A 24,618-nucleotide genomic window follows, 5' to 3' on the forward strand; every position below is an offset into this window, starting at 1 on the left:
TTATTATTTTGTATTTTGCTTTTTAAGATTCTACAATATTATACTTATGTCCAATTTTCTTACAAATTCAAATTAAAAAATCAATTCAGTACTTAATGCTAATTATTGAAGTAGAATGTACGTTTGGAGTTGATTAATATTTTTAAAAAGTTATAAATATAATTAATAGAAAAATACTTGTATAATTAATATTATTAATATTACTGTAATCATATATAAGATAAGATATTATCTGTATGCATAAACAGGCTATCCTGATTCCTGAGTGACTAATTCATAATCAACAAAGAGCCAAACCTATTAGAGTTATCGATTTGAAATTTGAGGGTTAATTAATATTAAAATTTCACCGTATACTAAGAAATAGTTTTTTAAATTTTGATTTTAAGGGGTTGAAATCAGTAAAAAACCAAATTTTAAGTGTAAATTGTATACCTATATATACATCGATGAGTCAGCGCTTATAAGCTGTGAGCATCTAGCATATATTTTAGGCTCTTTTTCACATATAAAGCTCCAGAGTCAGCACGCCCATAAGTTAAGTAATTTAGCACCAAATAAAAATATATCAAAAATAATAGTTTATAGAGAAGTTTTATAATTGTTGTAATTAAATATAATTAATATAATTAAATATATTAATATTTAATATTATTAATATAATTTTTTGTTGTAATTTAATATAAAGTTAATATTATTCTTTATTTTTCAATTATAAGATGTTTAAGTTGTTTACAAGTAACGCATAACAGCAGCTAGTTAAATGGGTATAATCGTTAACAATATTGAAATGTTTCAATAATTGTCTGGTAAATTCGATGGTGTTATTCTGATTTATAGTGCCCATATCAAATTAAAATGTTTGCTTCAGCTTTGTAAACAACTATAAAAATACCTAATGGTAGGAGCATATACATCGTAAACATATAATTTATACACAGAATGAAATTTATAAAACGATTAAATAAGGTGTAGTATTAATTTTTAATGTCAAAATAGATAATATAAACTGGATTAATCGATTTTTATTCAGTTAGTTTTTCACTTGCGTTATGAGTACATCAAAGTCATAATAAACAAATATTATCGTTAACGAAAAATAACGTAGCCGTATTTACATGAAGTACTTATATTTTATTATTGAAATTGAGTCACAAGTATTTATAAGTAACTCTTATAATTTAATTATTCATTACGTACATATAAATGTATTAGGTACACGGCATTCCCAGGTGTGTTAAAATAAATATGCCTATTACTTTGGATTGAGATTAATATAATATTCGCGGACTGCAGCTGCAGGGATTCTGGAAGATAAAAATAAAAATGCGCTCAGTGAAATTGCCCGCTGCGACATCAATCCTTTGGGAATCTAAAACAATAGAGCTTTTATGTAACGGGACATTTAATGCAGCCATTTAATAGTATAGTCTTTATTCAAGCTTTACTTTTTATTATCCAATTTGTACTCCGGTATATAGTTTTTGTCACGTTTAACTTTTTCTTCAAATTAAACGTAAAATTCTCAAATACCTTACCAAAATTAATATACATTACACTAATAAACGATTGTTCTTCGTATACAAGTTTATTTACTAGTATCTATTCAATTTAGGTACGCACATAGTGATAGATAAGTATGAATATGTAGCTACACGCTTATATCGTTGAAAACAATGACTTCAAAAATTTTGTCTGGAAATACTATGAACGAACGTAGACACCTATAATACGAATTACGGTTCATAGTATCAATAACCAATTTTCGACAAAATAAATAAATAAACAATATATTTAAAGGATGAAAAAAATATTCTAATTTTTTGACAATTTTTAATATAGTCATGGTTATGAATTTTCGACATATTATAATCTATGTAGGACCTACATTGTAGGTATATAAAAATGGAGCCAAAAATGTATAACAATTCATCAATTGAGAACAGCTGGGTCGATTTGACTCAAATTGTTTTTAAATTGTTCATAATTGTCAGGAGAAGGTTTTTTCGAAAAAAATTATTAGAAAAAGTAAATGCTAAATTACTAAAAATTATTTAAAAAAGTAAATGCTAACTTACTAATTAATTGTTTAAATTTTTTTGTTGTTATACTAAAAAAAACAAATTAAAAATTATTCATCCATGTATAATATTATTATTATTTAATTAACAATCGTATTACGCTCCTATTATTTCTTTTCAATAGGATTTCGATTTTGTTATTTTTTGGAGAAATAAATAATATTTAAATAAACTTTTTGGCAAAACAACGTTTGCCGGGTCAGCTAGTATAGTATAAGATACTTGTAATTTACAATTTTACAATAATACAAACCTAATTGAGAAGAGGTGAAAATCTAATACTTACTATTTAAAAAATTTATGAAATTCAGTTTAACATTGATTTTAACTGAGAATAGTACAAAAAAAAAAATGAATGCTGTCTATTTATAATTTGAATGTTAATTTATTTTAAACTTTATTAATAAACAGTTATCGTTTAGTTAATATAACAGCATTTCATACATTTTAAATATAAATTTATTCTATATATTTTAATGTCTCTTTAATAACATTAAAAATATAATTCATAGTTATAATTTATAATAGTAATACTTGAATTTGAATTTAGAATTCAAAAATTTGGAATTATTTATTTAGTATTAAATTGTTAATATTTAAGTATTAAATTTTTGTTAAATTAAAAAAAAAAATGAAATGCAGTATTGTATTTGTTTAAAAATATTCTGAATGAATGGAATTGTATCTATATTTATATTTATTTTTAGAAGTATTTTTACTTAAAAAAGTATCTTACCTAACATACTTCTGAATTTTGTTGAAAATGCATTATATAATAACCTTTTTTATTACATGCCTTATTATAATGACGTAAACTTGAGAAATTACACGTTTGTTATAACTAAATTATTGTTAAATAAAAAAGTATCTAATAGATCTAATTTTAAACCAAAAATACCCTCAGAGTTGAAATTCAAAACATTTTTTAACCCCAAAAGATGATGACATACACATAAAAAAAAAAATGAAAAATGAATTAAAAAAAAAATCCACATCATTGTAAAATTAATACATTCATCGCTTCACTTACAATCTAAAAATAATAATTAATCACTTTTGACTAAAACTATTACAGATGTGTGTATAAACATAATTTTAAAATATAAAGACGGCCGTAGGTGAACTGGTAAATCACTACCTACTATATTAATGATATTTATATCTATCATTTTCAGTGGTATATAATGTTATGGTTAAAGTATTTATCAGCATTACCGTCATATATCAATTTTATAATAGAAGGTATATTTATAATATACATTGTTAAATCAGACAATTCTTAGGTATCAGGTGTATAGCCATATATTCGTCATATTATTAATGTATAAAATATTTAATACAACTTTAAGATAATATATTCTTTTAAATAATGTTGGGTGTCATTCAACAACCAAAATATTTTTCTGACTTCATCACTGATAGATATAATAATAATATTTCTTCATTAACAAAGAATAATTACAATAAATATTTCATTTATTCTACTTAATCTTGTTTTCTAAAACATCACATATAATATTTTACGCTTAGGTATTTATTTAACCATGATAAGTTTAAAATAATTTATAGCCCGATAGACCAACATTTTCATTATTCTGATTTTTATATTTTATATTTATTAGTCATTAAAACTACAATTTTATATTATTGTTGGAATTCCCAATGTTGAAATTGCGCTGAGTGCCATATGAATCATTTTTTAGAAATTTCTATTGGATTTATTATTATGAACCATATCTTGATTGTAATCAAATACAATTTTATCCCCTTTCCGATTCCTCTATCGCGAAGAATTTAATTTGAAGTTTAACAACATTATTTTTAATTATCATTCTGTTTGTCGTGAAAGTAAATCTTTTAGTTTATTCAACAACACATAAATTATGCAAGTTGATATACATATAATACCATAGGTATTCAATAAAATTTCGTAAATTATAATCAAGAAACATAAACTATAAGAAAAAATAAAAATATTTCTGAAATGTTTGTGGAAATTGGAGTGATAGATAATTTTTTTCTCCAAAATACGCCAATAGTAAAAGTCTTTCAATCTTTAATAATAACGAAAAGATACAATAAATTAATAACACTTTTAAAAAATAAAAATAATTTTCTATACTTTAATTATTGTATTTAACTCTGTAAGTACATTAATTTCACGTTCCCTCTAATGTATGTTATTGAATCGCTAACTACAAAAAGGCGACAAGTTTATTTTTATCAAATTTGATTTTATTATCATTTTACATTAAGCACGCGTGAATACATTGCTTACTGTAGATATGAGTCTAATCCGACTTTCCAAACGCTAAATATAGTGTTCACAAATTCCAATTTACTATAATATTATGTTATTTAGTTTTTCATCTTTCATGAATAATTAGAATGTGTGGACTTATCACCTTTCTGAAGTTAGTGATTTTATTATTATATTGACATATTTTTAACGTTATATCAAATTATCTGGTTTAAAATTGTAACTAAATGATATGATTTGATAAATCATGACTATAGAATTGCCATCACAATATTTTTTTCAAACAAGTTATAGTATCATTTTTGATGAACTCTTATATATACAGGGTGTTCCAAAATGATTCATCCGATTTAAAAAAATCATATTTATTGTAAAATTTGATTAATCATGTTAGAATTAATTTTAAATTTTGATGGATTATTTTAAGTTTTAGGTACAATGCTTATAAATGTTCAATGTGACCCCCCTTACTTGCACAACACACATCTAAGCGATATTCAAATTCCTCATAAACCTGTTGAAGCATGTCGACTGTAACCAAGTTGATGGCGCCTGTAATGCGACTTTTCAATTCGTCAAGATCTTTTGGAAGGGGAGGTACATAATAATGCTTTTTATGTAACCCCAGAGAAAAAAAAAAAAAAAAAAAAAAAAACTTCTCAAAGCGGAGCACACAAAACGCTTTTTGTTGCTCGGTCGACATTTCGATAACAACTAATTAAGTTACGTCACTAACGATTACGATGCCGAATTTAACAACTAGATAACTTAAAATAAACTTAGTTATCTAATCTTTCCATTAATACATTGGTCATTAACCTGCGATTAACCGTTGCCGAACTATATCAGTTCGTAATCGGATGAATCATTTTGGAACAACGGTATTGTGAGCAAAGATTTGTTTTTAAGTCATGAAATAAGATATAAAACTTGTATAAAAACAAACAATTAAGCGATAGCTCTGACTATGGTGAATATATTAATTTTCACCTTGTTTTTATTTTAACTAGTTGCACCATTTATTCCAATATTATAAACATTAACTGTTCTGATAAAGTAATTAGATAGTCACTGTAACGCATTGTGCCACTATACAATTAAATAATAAATTTTATTCGGCTTAGTATAACCATCGTTTTAATAAGCACATCGTAGATAGTTGACAATAATTATTTACTTAATCATTTATTTTTATCGTCTTTCGTTTTGACTAAATATTGTATACTAAAATCTTAAGTTGACTATAGTTTCTATACTCTATCATGATACATTTTATTTTTTTTTACGTTACTAATATATTGTTTATTTTATTATTTTGATATTAATTATACAACGTATAATATAAATATTTAAACTTTAAACTTTTTTGAAAATGTTGACTTTTTGTTTTTCACTTATAAGTTAATTGTGTAATAATATTTCAAATTATAATTTGAGTATTTTATAGAAATATGTCATGAGATTGCTGTGTATTTTTTGATATTCCCATTTCAATGTCGGATATTATTCCCATAGTATTTCCGAAAATTGCCTGATCCTTATTTAGAATTTAGATTTGATTTGTTTGTAATGGATAATTATTATGCTATACAGAGTTTCAAAAGTCTATTGTTGCGCTCAAATTACATCAAAAACGTACGAAATTTAGAGATAATTTATAATAAGATGACTCATATTATAATCATATGCATTAAACTGAACGTTTTGAAATGTAAAGATATATGTCGGCACTTCACTTAATGCAGTCACTCTCCGGTGAACCATGGTATTCTCGTGGCATAAGTGTGTAAAGTACCTATATATAACTATATATAGTGGTAGTAAAATCTGACGAAGTTCATTTCGTACGCGTTTCGTTTGATCTACGAAAGTACCATTTCGCGTATGAGCATTAGTCGTAGTCTAAACGTCAGCAGATATTATAATAATTTGAGTGGGAAGAGTGTGTGTAGGCAAATAAATGGATATATTAATAATGTAGCGAAGACAGGTGAAAAATAAAATTAATTTATGAGATCAATTTATTTTCGGATAAATTTCTATTAATTCTTGTTAAACGTATTTCACGTTTCGCACGGTGTTGTCCAACGTTTTATCAACATTTAATTTTTTTTTTTTATGGTTATATCAGTCAATCTTGAGAATAATAAAAGAGGAATTTTCAGTCCCTCATCTATGTCTATATTAGTTGTAAATTATTGCTACTTTATGCATATATGTACCTATAATAATACGTTTGTTTCTTCACCACTTAATCATAAACCGGCCGTATACTTGAAGTCTATCAAATATCATATCGTAGTAATTAACAAGGCTCATAATTTTAAAAAATTTTTAATCTTTTCACAAATGGACCTGGTTTTAACATACTTTTTCATAATAGACATATAAAACAGGATGTAAAATAAATAAAGCTATGATACATGTTTTGCATTTAGTAAAATAAATAAAATCTTTAACCCTTAAACTAAAAATCAAAACATCTTAGCTTACATAACAACAGGTAATATTACTTTATGCTAGTTAAAATTCATAGTTGCAGCGTTTGTAATATTTTTATTCAATACGTTGTATGTTGTGATTTTTATAGTTAAGTGTTTATTTTTCTTATAAAACTTCGAGAAATGTCGATAACGAATATTTTTCGAAAATATCTTGTGCACGAAAGAGCTATTATTTTGAAAATTGTATCGTAATTTTTTAATTAAACAAGATATATATATATATATATATATAATATATATATATATATGGAAATATAGTCCCCTTAACCTTTATAATTTTAGTAGTTTTTATATTAAATTGAATAAACTACTATCAAATAAAAATTTAATGTTACGAAATTATTTGTTTTATATAGGCCATAAGGGTATATTTAATGAATTAAATTTGAAGTGAGTTATCTATAGTATTTTAAATATTTTGAATTGTGATATTTTACTGATTTATGATACTCTAATTCACAGGTCCTTAACCAGGGGTCTGTAGATGGTTACTCGGAGTCCACCCAGAAATAAATTTGCTTCGATAGCGTTTTTAAAATAACAATAATAATGTCTTGCTCGCATTTATATAAATAATTTTTTTTTTGTGGTGGTCCGTAATTATATTTTGTACTTCAAAAGGGTCCATGGACCAGAAAAGGTTAAGAATCTATGTTCTAATGTGTGTCAAAATTAATAATACAATCCGTTGAAATAATTTTTTTTTTTTAACGTTTATAAATATATATTATACGAATATATATTTCTTTAATTTTATCGTAAAATTATGTATATATATATAATATATATATGCTATAACTTAGTTACATATTAATTTTATTTGTATGTAATTTATTATAACTATGTTTCACTTTTGCAACACTAGTATTTACTTCAACATAAATTACTTTATGTATGCTTATTGAGTGTACATTTTATGGATCAAGATTTTCAATATTATTTATCAAATACGAATTAAAATATATCAATTATTATATTTTATTATAATTCTCAGTAACGAATAATTTTAATTTTAGAACTAATCCAAAGAAAATTTTTCAAAATCTAAAATGTCATTTATTTAAAAAAAAAAAATTACAAATGATTAATAAAATACGAAAAGAAATAAATTGTATAAAATAAAAACAACAAATTTTTTAATTCCAAAAACGATTAACTCCTTACAACTATACAGGAAGGAAACTTTTTAGATACATTTGTATCAAAAATAATTTAAATCTGCCTCTTCTACGAAAAAATATGAAAGTATGAGAGCTTTTATATTGTATCCTTCATACATGAATAATAATAATACTATATTAAGTCCACCACTGTTGAATGTCTCAGATTGTCTCGTACGATTTATACAATAAAATTATTATATCTACATTATTTGTCTACGGTTCCAGTTCATTTTTCTTGAGGATGAAGAACAGAACACGGTATCAAAAGGAACTACAGATTTTACAAGCGAAAGGCTTTCAATGTACAATGATCATTATTTGCAAGGTAAAAAGAAAGTAACGTGTAGTGCAGCAATTTATACAAGGTGATTATTTTAAATGAAGCTCATTGTTTTGAAAACTGTGCGTGCTTAAGAGTAAATTTTTTACATAATTATTTCTATAAATGTAATTTATTAAAAACGAAATTTTTGAAAAAAAAATTCTGTTTTTCAATTGTTATTATTTTTATTATTATTATTATTTTTTTTTTTTGTGAATAACAGCATAATATATTTTTATTTTTTATTCCAAGCAAAATAGTTTTCTAAGATTTTCAATTTGCTAAAATTTTAAGTTTAAAACATGTAGATAATTATTTATCATTACATTTGAAATTAAGAAAATAAAATATTAAAAATTACAAAATTCGTTTTGTCGATCTCAAATTATTTTTTAAAATAAATTCCGATCCTTTAGAACAATAGATTGCCTTTGAAATAATCACTTTGTAGTATAATATTGATTTACGTGTAAAATTTGTTTTATATAAATTATAATTTACCTTAAATTTATTTTTGGTTGTTTGTGCTACGGTACATCAGAACCGTTTGTTGGTAGTGCGAATCAAATAGGCAAGAACGCACAGGAAGAAAACAAGAATAAACACATATCGTACAACATCAACACGGTGTTCAACAACAAAGACTACTTAGTACGGAGATTCGACTTAATTTTTTTTTTAGAAATCATAATTCCATTGATTTGCAATAATTGTTGTTGTTTGTTGTCCATCAATCGGTAAAGCGATGTGAAAAGAAGGAAAAACGTTACCAAACATTTTCAACGGAAAAGCTGAAATCTTTTTTTTTTTTATAATATACTTTTCTTTTCGAACAGGCAATGCCGTCGGACCACAGGAACATGGCACAAGACGGAGGGGTGAGTCGGATGGGTTTCTATAATAACAGCAGTTTACAACAAAAGCGCGAGTCCGAAACGGGAATAAGCGTCGACAGACAATATGACGTCGGTTACAATGGAATGCATGAAGGTGAGATGTCAGCTGGTGGATTCCCACTGAATGGACAACAATTATTATTAAGTATGTTAGAAGAATAAAAAAAAAATCGATTTATTTGCGCGCACGCACACGCTCGTATGCATATGAAAATAGTGGCAGTGAAGTGATCAAAAACGATAATAGTTATTTTTATCGATTGTTAAGAAGGTTGATCGGCAAAATATAATACTATAAACATTTTTCACCAATTAAACAGATATTCATTTTTTAGACATCAAATCGAAAGCAAAAAAGTTTGGTTTTTTTCTGGAGTTTCATATAGTATTAAAATAGTTTAAAATATTAAAGTGAGTAATTTATGTGAAGCTGAATGCCAAAACTAGAAACCATAAGTCACATTGTTAAAGATTACCTTATATTAGGTGATACGCCAGAACCCTATATGCTCAACAGATATTTTAAAGTTCTTGTAAAGTCCTTAATAACATGAATTAAATGGTTTCTATATCGTGTTCTTATAAATAGAGTTAATTTGTAAAAAAATCAATAGCATAAAAATAAATAATAAATACTAATATGGGTATTATGTTTTCATTGCACTAATAACTATAAAAAATGATTTAAAAATAACCAAACGCCTTTACAACGTAATAACACGCTCAAATAAAAAAAAAAATAATTTTTTATAGATGCGCAATTATGCAAGAATAGAAATACGTTGGTTTAACGTTTAGAATATTTAACACGTTCTTTATCTTATAACTAAACAATAATATAAAAATATAATTTCAAAATTATAAACATTAGAATAGACACGCACAATAAATAAATAATATACTGAAAATAATTTTGGTCGTGATGTATCTTCAACCATCCTGATAAAATATTACATCTGATGATCGATGGAGATAGATAAAGACATAATAACATTCATATATAAAATGATATAAAATGAATGGTATTTGTTAAGGATGAAAAATACTGAAAATTTATTAAACCGAATATTTCAAAGATAAAGTTTCGAATTTTCTAATTTTCAATAAATATATTACACTACAATGTTTTAATACATGCACTAAAAATAAATATAACCACTTAAATATTTTAAGATAATTCGTAATGAAAATTTCACTTTTGAAATATTTATTACATACAACAAATTATGTACTTATTTAGTTCTGAAATACAATGATTAATGCACTTTGAATTCAATTTTGGGCAATAACCATGATTAAAGCTAAGTCAAACGATTTCGTGTATAAATATAAAAATATAATACTAAAATTAATAATAATAAAAAAAAACAATGGAGATCACTATACATTTTTTCTGTAAATGAGTACATTTACTATTTCATGTCATTTTCAAACGCCAGTTATGATACCTAAATTGATCGTAAAACGTAATATTTCAAGAAGCGTAATATCACGCTGATTGCCATTGTAAACATATCCTCAGTATACGATGTAAGGTTTGTAGGTTTGTATACTTAAATTCTATTTTTATAGATAAATTTGAGTGGGTTGAAATGAATTTGTTAGTAAAAACGCGACCCAACCCGATTTCAACCAACTAGTATAGCAAATACACTAAATGTGTAATTTTATTATACTTTGCACGTTACATTATAGAGTAATATAATATAATATTATATTACGTAAATAATAATTATGAAATATTACATAACAATGAATCACGCGTGTTTTACAACAGATAGCTAATAGTGACATTTTTTTTTTAAATTTCGTTAAATGTTTCACGTATCAATATAAAATCTTGCAGGAAAACTAACTATTACAGTTGTATTTTATTCATCCGAAAATAAATTAAAGTGTGATGAAATAGTAAATACGAATAAAATTTTTAGACTCAACATTAGTAACTTCATTCTAACGAACTTTTGATTTAATACGCTACACATCATATTATCTTTATACTACTAGAATGTATAAATTAACCACCTACCCCTGATTTCTTGATATTTTTTATTCAAAAAAAAAAAAAAAATTTTAAAAACTTTGGTTTTAGAATTTTTGAAGTATTGTATAAGATTTTTTTGTTATCATTAAAAATCTTATTTTTTCCGAAAATTTGATACGATTTAAAAATATTATTTAAAAAAAAGATATTTAGTTTTGTATAGATTTTAAGTTTTTACTTTTTAAATCATAATATACATATTTAATTTAATTTATAAATCAGAATATTTTTTGGCGTATTTTAATACGTCATAAAAATTGAATTTCATATGATCAGTTATAACTTATAGGTGAGTATTTAAATTTTAGATAAAAGAAGTAGTGAACCAACATTTTGCGGCATGTTCAAAAAAATATTTTGCAATCAAATATAAAAAAGTAATAAATATTAAATATATCACTGTTTTTTGATAGTAGACATATTTTTAAATATCTATAAAATTAAAATGAATGTAAATAATTACTAATGGTGTAAACAAATGGGTAAATGTATAGTTATTATTGTGCTATGAGGATTTTTTTTTTTTAATAAGTCGTCGTACATGAAATTTTCAATTATCAGATTATGTTTTTCCACAATAAATTAAATAAATTAATGTCCATTGATATTGCATTTTTAATGAATATCCATTATTTCCGAATAAACTTCTATTCTTCTGCATCGTAGGGAAGCGTTGTGAGGAGGCGAAACCTTTAAAACGTTGGCAACCCTGAAAGAATAAAAAGAAAACTCACAACATATTGAAGTACATTTATATAAACTCTCTCTGAAACCAATTTTGGAGCACATGGTTAACGGATTTGGGTCAAAGCCAAAATAGTAACACACAACTGTTTGAAAACCTGCCAATCGAAACACTTTGCCGGATTACGAAAAATAAATAAAGTAATAGTAATAGTAATGATTATTAAATTCCATATACTCGTATGAACTAAATTCGTTCATTGAGATCTTATATTATTATTATTCAGATCTAGCAATAATTATCACAAGATATTTTAACATTTAAATTGTATGTAAAAGATCTCGTCGAACGCGATTATATGATATAAATAAGAAAAAAAGTTTTTGTAACGAAACAAATTAGATTTTGATTATAAATGTATAACAGGTATACGGATAATAACATTTCAAGGTTGGTGTATTCGAAACATGCTTTTATTTTCCGCAAAATGGTTTAATCTCGAAAAGTTTTATTTATCGAAAAGTATACCAGAAATACGCGCAGTAATACGAATCCCAATTTAATTAATTTGTTGACTTCGAATTCAACTGAAAAGTTCGAGATTATTTTCTAACAAAAATCACTATTTTTTCAATACATTTTTTAATAGATGTTTTTGAAAATGTTGTCATATCCAAATCAAAATCCGAACGAACAATATTTTAGTTAATAAAATTTGTGTATTCAAGATAATAGATTTACAATAATTCAAAAATTCAAAAAGTTTATATACAACTATATTCAAGGTTTATTATCCTTAGAATATACTTTTTAATGGCTAAAAAAATACTGGTTTGATTTAGATACAAAAACGTTTTCGAAATAAATGATTTATTTTATAATTTACAATAAAAAAATGATTCTCATTAAAAAAAAAAATCAAATAATCAATTTTTACATAAAACTCCTTAACTAGTGTGTAAAAAATGCAAATATTCAAAAATATTGCCCTTATATAAGAATATTAAAATATTCCAAAACAATCACTTTCTAAGAAAATTGGTGGAGGATTTTTGGTTTATTATTCTTTGTAATTCCAAGTGAGAATATTTAATGCCTTAGAAAATGTATTTTTGCATAGAAACTAGAAAACGCATGATAAAATCTCGAATTAACATGTTCTCGTACGAGTACGGAAATGCGTTACTAGATCACCCATAACATATTTGGATTCCCGTATTATTAAATGCCCGATATTATTTTATTGATGCCTCTTCGATATTTGCCAAGTGCACACATTTTAAAATTTTCGGGCTGCTCGGCGAAAACCCGATCATTAGCGTTATCGAAGACATCGCATCTTTTCAAAAATATTTTCATAACATTATATTACTATACCATGCGTACAATTTAGGAATAATATAAATATCATATCGTCTTATGATAAAATATGCCATCCATTCTGTCGTTTATTCAAATGATCGTTGTCCAAATAAGTACGGTGTTTAAAAGCGATTATTTTTAAGAGAATTATCTTGGCATCCTTTGAATAAAACAGAGACAATATAATTAAATTACGCCCCGTGATGAATGCAGTCAAAATTTACTAAGCTCCTTCATTCCGAACGTACCCGTTCCTCGGATATTATTGTGTTTTATTTTCATATTTAGTGCTATTGAAGTTTTGAAAAATGATGTTCGAAATTGGCTCATTAGTCGGGTAGATCACTTAGTGATAGAATATTAATAATTTATCCTTCGAAACTTTTATACGCAACGGTATTATACATTATTTATAGTAAAACGCACGGGATTTATTTCAATATTCATCATGCGCGTTTTACATGGACGCCATTCGATATAACTATTATTGAATTTAAAATATATTTCAATAATTTCAATGATAGTAATAATAATAATAATTATCGTGATATTGCAACGAATGAAAACATATTATAATTTATAACGAAATATTATTATGTACACGTTGACTTCAAAATCGAATAATTTCAATTAATAATATATTCGTTACAGAAAATAATACACAATCGGGATCACTGTTAATTAAACATTTGTTGACTGCGGAAATTGTGCAATTTTATCTCTTAGTAATAATTATAAAAAAAAAAAAAGAATTTAACGATTAATAACGTTTTAGAGAACCACTGTTGAAGGAGGACATGTCATCGCATAAAACGACTGAATGCGATATCCATCACGATTAAACAAAAAATAAATATTAAAAACGACCACAATGGTTATTTGAAATGTTTTCTTCCGATAAAAACAGAGTATACAAAAAATGGTATTTAACGATGTCAATGATAATGAATACTACCTACCCCCTTGTATACAGAATGATTCACCAACATATCTTTCTTAAAGGAAGTATCTTTCTTTTTGTTTCAATAACGCAGTTATTCTAAATTTGAATACTCAAATAAATTATTTTTTTAAAGTCCATATTTTAAAATGTTTTGTATTATTTGTACTACTTAAAGAGTGTCCTATTCAGTTACAAATTTATATATTTCAAATGAAGAAGTATATATCACCACAAAAGTTTACTCCTTTTCAGTAGTAAACAAAATCTCAAGAATTTTAAAATATGGTTTTTAGGTTTATGTAAAAGTTCTAGAAATCATAATTAATAAAAAACATAAAATATAAATGTATTTTTAAAAGAAAAAGGCAGACAAGCATTGGGTCACTATAATCTTTGTAAATTAAATTCAATGATGTATCATTGAGTTTATTTAATAATTTGTTTTTAATATAGCTATTAAATTAATTTAAGTATTTTACAATAAGTATAAGGTACGACAGATCGATTTATTTTTTTTTCTGAAAACATAGTCAGATTTATTATACTATTCATATTTAATTATTGTATTAAAATATATATTTAATACCATAGTATGTTTATATTATTACATTTTAAACTGAAAACATTTTAAATAACTTTTAATTATATTTTCAAGTTTTTTAACTCGAAGAAAACTTTTTTATCGTTATTGTTTTAATATTTGGAAAAGAAAATATCGAAAATTACTTATTTATGTAAATAGCTCAAAAGGAATCAAAATATTCTGACATGAAACATATCAAAAAATTTTATTTGATAAAAATTTAATATTTTTTAATTGAATATTTCATGTTATATTATTTATATAATCATTTGATGAAACTTTCAAAGATCTATGGTTATTGGTTTTTGAGTTTAAATTAAAAAAAACTATAAAATCAAATTTGTTAAAAACTGATTTTACGCAATAATTTGTTTTTTTTCTTGATTATTTTGAAAAATATTGGAAATTTTTAATTTCAATCCATTAAAAAATACATAAAAAATACTCCCGAAATTTATCGTTTTACTCAAGATTTAATGTGATGGTGAGTATGCTTAATAAATCAACTGTAAACTTATTAAAGAGGTATACAGTGAATATACTAATCAAATCGTTTGATATGAATCAACGGTACACAATAATATATTATAAGGTATATGAAATACTGTTTGAATTATAAGAATAATATTAAAAACAAAACACCTGACGGCTGACAAAGTTTTTAGACTGTTATGATTAGACATTTACGTCAAAATATTTGTCCCGTCAACGTCACGATGATAGTATATTAGATGATAGCATATTTAATATTTATGAATTTGAAGTATTATTTTCGTTTTCTTGTCGTGTATTATATTACTTTGAGAAAATATGTATGTCTTAGCTGTCTTAGGTTTGTTTCAATTATTGGTATACGAGTCATGTACAATTAAATTACATTAATTTCCGATTGGCCTTGCTCAATAAAATAAAAACGTTTCGTCACGTATTAATATCGTATTATAACGTACAAGAAAATGAAAAAGAAAATCCATTATCAAGAAGTGTAAGTCATTATCAAATTAGCGTTTCAAACTTGAAAATTATCTCCAAAATCTAAAAGCGATATTCAGTTACTCTCAACTCACAAGACTAAATTAAATAAATTCAAATAATAAAAAAATGGCTCTAGAAAATTCTTAATACAGAATCTGAGGAAGTAATGATAAACAGGTTAAGCGTATTGGTCATGCCTAACTCACACACAGTTTTCAAATTAATAATTGAAAAAAATATTACAACGTAGGTACCTTTAATGATGGACTTTGTCTTATCATGAAGCGTATTCGCACTTATGATTAAATAAAAAAATATAATATAATTTTTCAAAACAGTAAAATAATTATTTATTTTTAACTAACTAATGTTATCACTCAGATTCGATTAAAGCAATTATCGATTTCTTATTACTACAAAACTACAAATAAATATCATATCAGCTTTCAGTATACATAACTAAAATTATAACATATTATTTATTTATTTATTATGTTATTAATTCTTTCAAAACTAACTATAATATGACATAGTTATTTTGTAGTTTTGAATTCGTATATTCTTCATTATCTGTAATTCCAAAAGTTTGTGAGTTATCTTTGAATAACGCTGTTAAGACGTCTTCGACTCGTGTATAACTGGAATTTGCTACTCAAACAATAATATTGTTACGTTGTTTTTTTGGTGTTTACAGCTGATCGTGGCCGAAGCAGGAAGAAAAAACGTGATTTTTTTGGCGCTATGAGAACCCGGTTCAACAGATCCAAGTCCAGGTCCAAATCAATCGATGCCAATCAGCACGACAAGTACAACGATTTGTATGGTCTATCACCGGGGCAGGCGCGATCGATATCGGCGGACGGCACCAGGAACTCGTCGGAACCGTCTATTGGTTAGTGAAACCTTTATTTAGCAGTGGCATTTGTCTAAACAGAAGAATAAAAAAAAAAAAATAAAAAATAACGAAAAATACATAAAATTATATATACCTATTTGTTTATTTGACCTATAGCGCACGTATTGCACTTAGGTAGGTGTATTATATATGAGTACTTCAAGTTATATTATTATACAGGGTGATTTATTTATTATTACTAATTTTAAAATCTATTTTTTTTTTTTTATTGCAGCATTATTATATTTTTACGTTTTTTTAATCTTGACCGACTTTAAACTTTTTTTTTGAAATGGTAACAAAACATTTTACATATTACTCTAGTCCTAGTGTGAAATAATTAATTTTTTGAAAAAGTTTTTTCAATTATAATCAATAATCATTATTAAATTAAATTTTTAGAAATAAATCGTATTTATTCATTATTTTATATTTTTATATCAATATTTAACTTCTATTTTTCTATTTAAGAACTGAAAAATATAGACTGTCGTTAAAAAAAAAATAAAAAAATATTTTGTATTTTTTTGTAAAGAATTCATGTTGTAATAAATACTTTGAATAGTATCGAATATTTATTATTATTCAAAAAAAAAAAAAAAAAAACTTAACCCGTAATTTGATATAACCAGTTAAAGTGATTACTCCATTAAAATAATAATGAAATGCCAGAGAACAGGTCAATATTAATATATGATTATATAGGTACACACACACACATTTATATATTATTATGCGAATTATTGTAGTAAAATATTATGGACTAACATAATAATATGATATACGAAATCAGTAAAATAGGTGAATATTACCGTAATAGGAGCTTACGTAAATAACGCTATACGTCAATAATATTAATTATTTATTTAACAAATACGATATCTAACCTAAAGTATAAACTTAACGACATTTTTTTTACAACAGAATAATATATTAATATTATAACAAGATAGCTAAAATTGTTGAGCTTTTTTAAATTTCTTATTTCTATTGTATGATATGATTGTTATAAGGTCACATAGTATTGAGGTATTTTTTCATCCAAAAATTTAACGTAGACACAATCTTCTTCTTATCGTGTCCAGTGTTGGGGCTTTATGTTATTACATTATTAAATTAACTACATAAAGTAATCTAAAAATAAGTAGCTTTAAATATGAATATAAGATATAAAATAAATCTTTAGATATTTTGTTTTAGCTAGTGAGTGGCAAATTGATTTTGCTTTTTCGTTGGTTAAAGCTAAGTCGTCGGTCATGCATCCTGGCGTGACTAGGGTGCACTGTTATAAGTGGTCATCTGATTGGTCTTCGCCACATTCGCATAATGTGTTCGGTTCCTTCTGATATCCCCATTTTATTATGTTTGCTTTTGTTTTAGCTACTCCAGTTTTTAACCTATTTAATGCTTTCCATATAATCCATGGTTTTTTTCCTCTACTTGGTAAATGAATATAATATGGAAGTTTTTTTTTATTAGGTTTCATTTATCTAATAAATAATAATACATTACATCAGGTATCATGGTGATGAACCTCTTTGTATCCCAGTGTCAAAATATAAAGACATTTACATTGATTATGTTTGAGCATCATGTCAGTCATTCAATCATTAATTTAAACTTGTAATATTTCACGACAATGTATTTTTTTTAAATAGTTTCTCAAATGTATATAATCGTAGACAAAATTATATGCTCTCATCGCGTTGCTCAAAATAACCAAGTATAGATATTTTGTCAAAAAACGAAATAAAAACAAGATACAATATACGAATATCTTGTATTATATAAAATCAAAACTTATATACGATTAAAAATAATTTCACTTAAATCGATTTACTGAAATATTTACGTGTCACTTGAAAATTGTTTAAGTGCCATAGTATCATGCAACACGCACTATATTATCGTTGAATCGTCAAACAATAGAATTTTAAATAATTGTTACAGGTTGGGTAATTACAATGGTTATATATGAATAAATGTATATTATATTATATTGTTTTCATATATCTTTAAAATTGTCTATCCATAAATAAACTTTTAAGACGACTTAATCATCACTGTCTAACTAATGTATAACATAATACATTTTATCTTCTTTTAAGTTCTAGATAATTCGTTTTACATCATTGTTTTTAATATTATACTATTATTTCACTTGATATTAAATTTAAAAGCATAAACATTATTTAACATTATCTATTTATTTTATTTATTTATTTTTATTTTTTGATATTTTAGTTTAAAAACAAGTTATGAGCGTTTTAAAATTGTTTATTTTCTTAAATTTCGAAATATTTTCAGTATTTAAAAATTAAAATATTAAAAAAACGTTTCGAAGGTATTTGAAAATTTGATGATAATATATAAATTTTCTATAAAATTAAAATTAACAGAGTAAAATAAAATATTCTGAACGTAACATTTGTTATCTATGTCCATTAATAAGACGAAAACAAGATATTGCAAGTATAAAACTTACGGTTCCTCTTAGAATATATTTATGAAAATAATTATATATTTTATAATAAGTAAATATTGAGCTTAAATATTTAGTTATCGCTCATTGTTCTCTTAAATATAGATGTCTCTACTGTGACGTTATGGTATAAACTAAACAGGTGTCTTGTATAAATATAATTGTTCATAATCTTACGATAGATAAATTTTGGGTTAGTTGCAAATATTTCACCTAATTTTGGGATTTTCTGAGTTATTTATGTTATACTGGGGGTATACACTTCAAATAATAATAAAAAAAAAAGCTTTCTGTCTATAAGAGAGAAATTTGATATTAGTGGATACAATTTTTTCATGATCTTTGCAATCAAGGTTTATACCTTGAATTCACTTTAGTGTAAATCAGTATTTTTGTTGAACATTTTTTTTTCACATAGTTTTAAGTTTCTGAATATGTTTAATATAAAATGCTTATATTTTATATATTATAGACCTGAAAATGGAGCAATATTTTTTTGAGAAAAAAGTACGTAATAGATTAAAGAAAAGATCTGATAGTATTATCGATAATCGTATTCATATTTTATACACATGGATTTAATTTATCAATAAATATATGATTTAAAACATTTCCAGCAAGGTTGGGGAAGATTTACCTTAACCCTACTGTATAAATATAATGTTATTGTATTTTAATATTCAACTATAATAAAAATAGTGAAAATAATAAATTTAAGAGCGTTACAATAAGGTATGTGAACATTTAGAAGAATTTTTAGCCACCAAAATCGAAAATATATTTGTTACCAGAGGTAAAACAAACTTTAGACAGGTATTAGTCTAAAACATTTATACAATTTCGGAATAAAACAATTATTTGGAAATAAAAGGAGAGAAAAAGAAGTTACAGTAAAATAATTAATGCCAGAACCGCCAGAAACGACAGAAACATCTGACGTTTGTATATTTCTCGGAAATAATTATTACACTCGAAAACTTTTTATATTTTTAAATATTCTTATACTCAAATAAATAATATATTTATTTTATAATAACCTTTAAAAACGTATGTACAATGTGTAACTTATAGTTGGTATTTATTAATTTAATTTTTATTTATGTACATTTTTAAATTTTAAGTTTCGAATCCCTATTTTCTATATGTTTGAATAACGGCTAATATTTATTTGTTGAATAAAATACTCATATTATTATGCGAGTCTGTTGTGTGTATTGGGTATTAAAACGGTAGTTTAACTTTACTATAGGCCATACAATATAAATCGTGCTGGTAACATATTATTATAATTCTATCGAATGTTATTAACATCTTTACAGTAGATTAATGTCGGATTACATATGCATACCACCATGCTTATCATGATATATTATTAATTTGAGACTTTTAGAAGTTAAGTTTGCTGGCGTATTTTGGGTATGCAATGTTATTATGTTATTTTGATTCTAAATTTTTGAGTCCATGTGTAAGTTAAATATATTAAGTAAATATATTATACACAGCAATCACACTCTGTACTCGATAAATATCTAATTTTAAATAATTATTACAATAAATGCTGTTAATGACTCTGAAAACGTCCACGATTTACTGCAAAACGGTAAGCGTTGGAAATTCGTTTTTTAATTAAATAATTTTTATAGCACTTAAAACATGTACCTATGGCAAACAGCTTTCAGTTTTCGGAAAAGACCTTGGTCCATTTTTAATCAAAAACGTCCTCGCTATGAAAACAACACTTTTAGTGATAATTTTTTCGTAACTGTTTTCCTCCATTGGCGTTGTCACATATACATAAGCACACGAAATAATATACCGTACCTAATCAATAATCGATTGGACTAAAGCCAAATAAAAAGTTTTTGAATTATATTAAACCTCAGTGCTTGGTTAAAAAATATTATTTTTTTTTCTACTTTTTCAGCCAAATTTTCAAATATACACATTTACGTTAAGTCGTTTATACAACCAAGTCGTATGGTTACATTGTTATGTTAATTTCACGTAAATTATTCCATCTACGAGTGTAACGAATTACAATATTATATTTTCACGATAATATATGTATATATCTTACTGTACACGTGAGTATATATCCTTATAATAAGTGATTCATTTCATTCCTTACACTTATTATTCCAAAATCTTATATCTTTTACCATTATTATTTTCGAGGTTTTTATTTTCTTTTATAAATGACATAACCGTTTTTTATTGAAAAAAATACATTTCACAAAGTTTTTTTGAAATAACATGTATAATTTACCAAATTATATAAAAATAATATTTTCAAAAAGTTTTAAATATTTATACGCTCAAATAGAACACGTTTCGTATTGAATGATTCACTAAACATAACCAATCACTGTTTTTATATATTACACATCATTATAATATAAATTTTCATTTATTTAATTCTGATTTTTGTAATTTTTAAAGAATATACATGAGACAATATTTTTAAATATGTGTTTTTATGATAAGGAGTATCCTTGAAACAATAAAAGCTAATTTTTTTTTGTGTGAGAAGTTCCATTTTTCAATATAAATGATTAAACATGATTTTTTTGATTTTTTTTTTGATTTTGTTGCGCTTAAATTAAATTATAAATGATAATTTTGAAGTTATTATTAATCGTAATAGGTAAATGATTTATAATTATGTAATCAGAATATATAAGCTATATAGAGGATATGTTATTTATAAAACATAAGACAATTTAGTATTTAAGTCAAATCTTTAATTATATCAAGGATCGATTTTTAAAAGAAATTATGAAATATAAATTGCTTTATATTTTCTATTATTAGCATTGATTTTAATTTCAGCTACTGAAATTTCGTATTGTTTTAACATATTTCAATACCAGCATTATAATGTGGATTAAAAAAAAAAAAATATCTAAAATATATTAAGTTAAATAACACAGAAAATGTTTCTTTGAATTTCAATTTAAATAGATAAGTATATATAAACATATTAAATATATATGTAAAAAAAATGCTGTTTTCGGTTGAAAATAAAAACGTTTATGATTAATCTTCTCAAATCAAAATATTTGAAAACATCATTTTCATTATCAAGCAAAAAATAATAATCTCAAAAATGAGTATTTTACTACATTAAAAATTAAAAGATGAATGAAGGTGGTAAACAATATGCTCAGTGAAGAGTGAACCATTCTGAATATCTCATGTATTTTTTACTGAATATGTTTCAAACCATCGAGCTCGTGACGACATATTTTTTATAGTCATATAATCATCAGCAGCATGGTTTCTGAAGTCTCCAGCACGACGTGAAATGGAATAAAATATTATGCGTAGGTATAAACTTCATATAGTTTGAGTTCACGTGGAAATAATGAACCTCTTTATTTCAAGTTTCCAGCTCCATTCCGTATTATTTACAGGGTATTATATTGTAATAATGCAAGAATAAATTGCACAGCGTGAGAAAATGGAGAAAGAGAGAGATGAGATGGATAGAAAAACGAGTTAGAGAGTATGGAAAATATTTTCTTCTTCCTCTCAACGGTGCTTTCTCGATTTGGCCAATTTTCCGTTCCATCAGTGAAACATTGTTTTGCATAGTTGCAGATATGATTGAACGCAGCGTAGGTGTATAAGTAATATTAAGTGTCTTATACAATATTGTAACGTCCAATTGCAAGTATACTTAATATAAAATGTTATTACTACGATAATAATGACCGTCCATTGGAAAACAATTTTTATCAATTATTAGTTTTGTATTTAGCTGCATTAATGATTTGATGAAAATAAATGATCCACGTTTTTCGTAGGGACTTAAAAATTTTCACTTCTTTACAGTATAATAATATTAAAATTATACAATGACAGTAGTCGGATTGTCAACCTAGGCGGCTCAACCATTAATTTTCTCTGGAAAAACTTATAATTAGACACTTACGACTTTCAATCTAACACTTTTCAACTTTAAAAATAGCTTAAGACAGGCATCAGAAAAACGTATTTAGCTCGTCAAGGATCCATTTACACCGGTGATGACTGACGGTTAGACACTCAAACTCAGTTTTCAACTACTTTTCTACGTTTAAAAAATACACCAGACATTCATCAGACTGCCAAATTATTGGTACCAACATTACAATGATTATTGCCAATATTAGAAAACTGAACTTAAAATTGATATTGGGCAACATAAAATCAATATTTAAATTTAATCTTAAATCAAAAATCTATATTTATATTAAAACTAAAATTAAAATTTTTCGCTTCAATTTTAAAAAGAGAATATTATAAGATTTCGAATTATTTTATCATCATTCTTTTTTTCCCTTTTTTTTTTTGGGGGGGGGGGGGGGGGGGGTTGTAGGGTAGTTTTATTTATAACACACTCCGTAAACCGAATGTCTATTAAAGTAGATGTATTCAACTATTTCCGTGATTAAATATTGTTCGTAAAGTTGTATTTGATATACTCGTATACGATACGTAAGATGTACTATTATAACTTATTTTCTATGTAATTTTTACTATGTATTTCCTATATAGAAAGATTAATTCGTTCTAAAATACATAATATTATAGGAACTTTTTGATAATTTATGACTTTCACTGCTGACTTGTCTGTTGCATATCCAATTTTAGTTTATACAATTTATTATAATAATAATATGCAATATAATATTATGCTTGAGACTGCCGAATCAACTGTGTCATCTGGAGTAAAAAAATTCAAGTGGACATACTGCCTTATGTGTTTAAAAATCCCCATGTACACATTGTGCGTTTACCATTTATTTTTATTTTTTATATTTATTGTACACGCTTAGGTTAGGTTAAATTTTAATTACATAGCAATAGTTGAAAAGTAATGCAGTGATGTTTGCTTGAATTTGTTTTAAACTCTTTATAACGCTTGAAATGTATTCACCTCTGTAAAAATGGACTCAGAAACCTTGAATAGTACTACTATACTTTATTATTTTAAATTTGAGGTTTTTAGCCAACCTTTTAATTGCGATCTCACGTATTGTTGCATAACGCCCCCATGTCTCAAAATAATTACGTAATTTGAATTAGTTAAAGGGGTTTCCGTCGTATTATTTCCATATATGCAATTTAATTTTGCATTAAATATACGGTATATTTAGTCTCGTGCCGGTTTATTCGTGGTAAATTGCCCACGATGAACCTTGATTACATTAACGTTAACTTATTGTGACATCGTTTATTAATTTTTCCATTGACGATTTGACTTTTCCATTAAAACGTTTGAGATTTAATCCAACACAAAGTTACATAGGTAGATATATCATAACATAATATTATTATATTAATTAGCGTTTTACTTCAATCAAATAAAGTTTGATACCAGCACAACTACACTTTGCATACAATTTCAAATTATGTTTGTATAAATATTCCGCAAATAA

General features: G+C 25.0%; 1 protein-coding gene across 2 annotated transcripts in view; it reads left to right on the forward strand.

Moving 5' to 3' along the window:
• LOC112602410 overlaps positions 1-24,618 on the forward strand; it is a 112,218-nt gene that overhangs the window by 67,583 nt on the left and 20,017 nt on the right. Inside the window, exons 8-11 of one of the 2 annotated variants that reach the window (XM_025350473.1) lie at positions 8,234-8,333; positions 8,872-8,981; positions 9,167-9,371; positions 16,513-16,710. In XM_025350473.1, coding sequence (XP_025206258.1) covers positions 8,234-8,333; positions 8,872-8,981; positions 9,167-9,371; positions 16,513-16,710 — 613 coding nt within the window. The remainder of the gene's footprint in view (positions 1-8,233; positions 8,334-8,871; positions 8,982-9,166; positions 9,372-16,512; positions 16,711-24,618) is intronic. The other variant, XM_025350474.1, reaches the window with a different exon arrangement.

This window comes from Melanaphis sacchari, unplaced genomic scaffold (assembly GCF_002803265.2).
Source record: "Melanaphis sacchari strain LSU unplaced genomic scaffold, SCAv2.0 Contig88_pilon_pilon, whole genome shotgun sequence".
Lineage (NCBI taxonomy): Eukaryota > Metazoa > Arthropoda > Insecta > Hemiptera > Aphididae > Melanaphis > Melanaphis sacchari.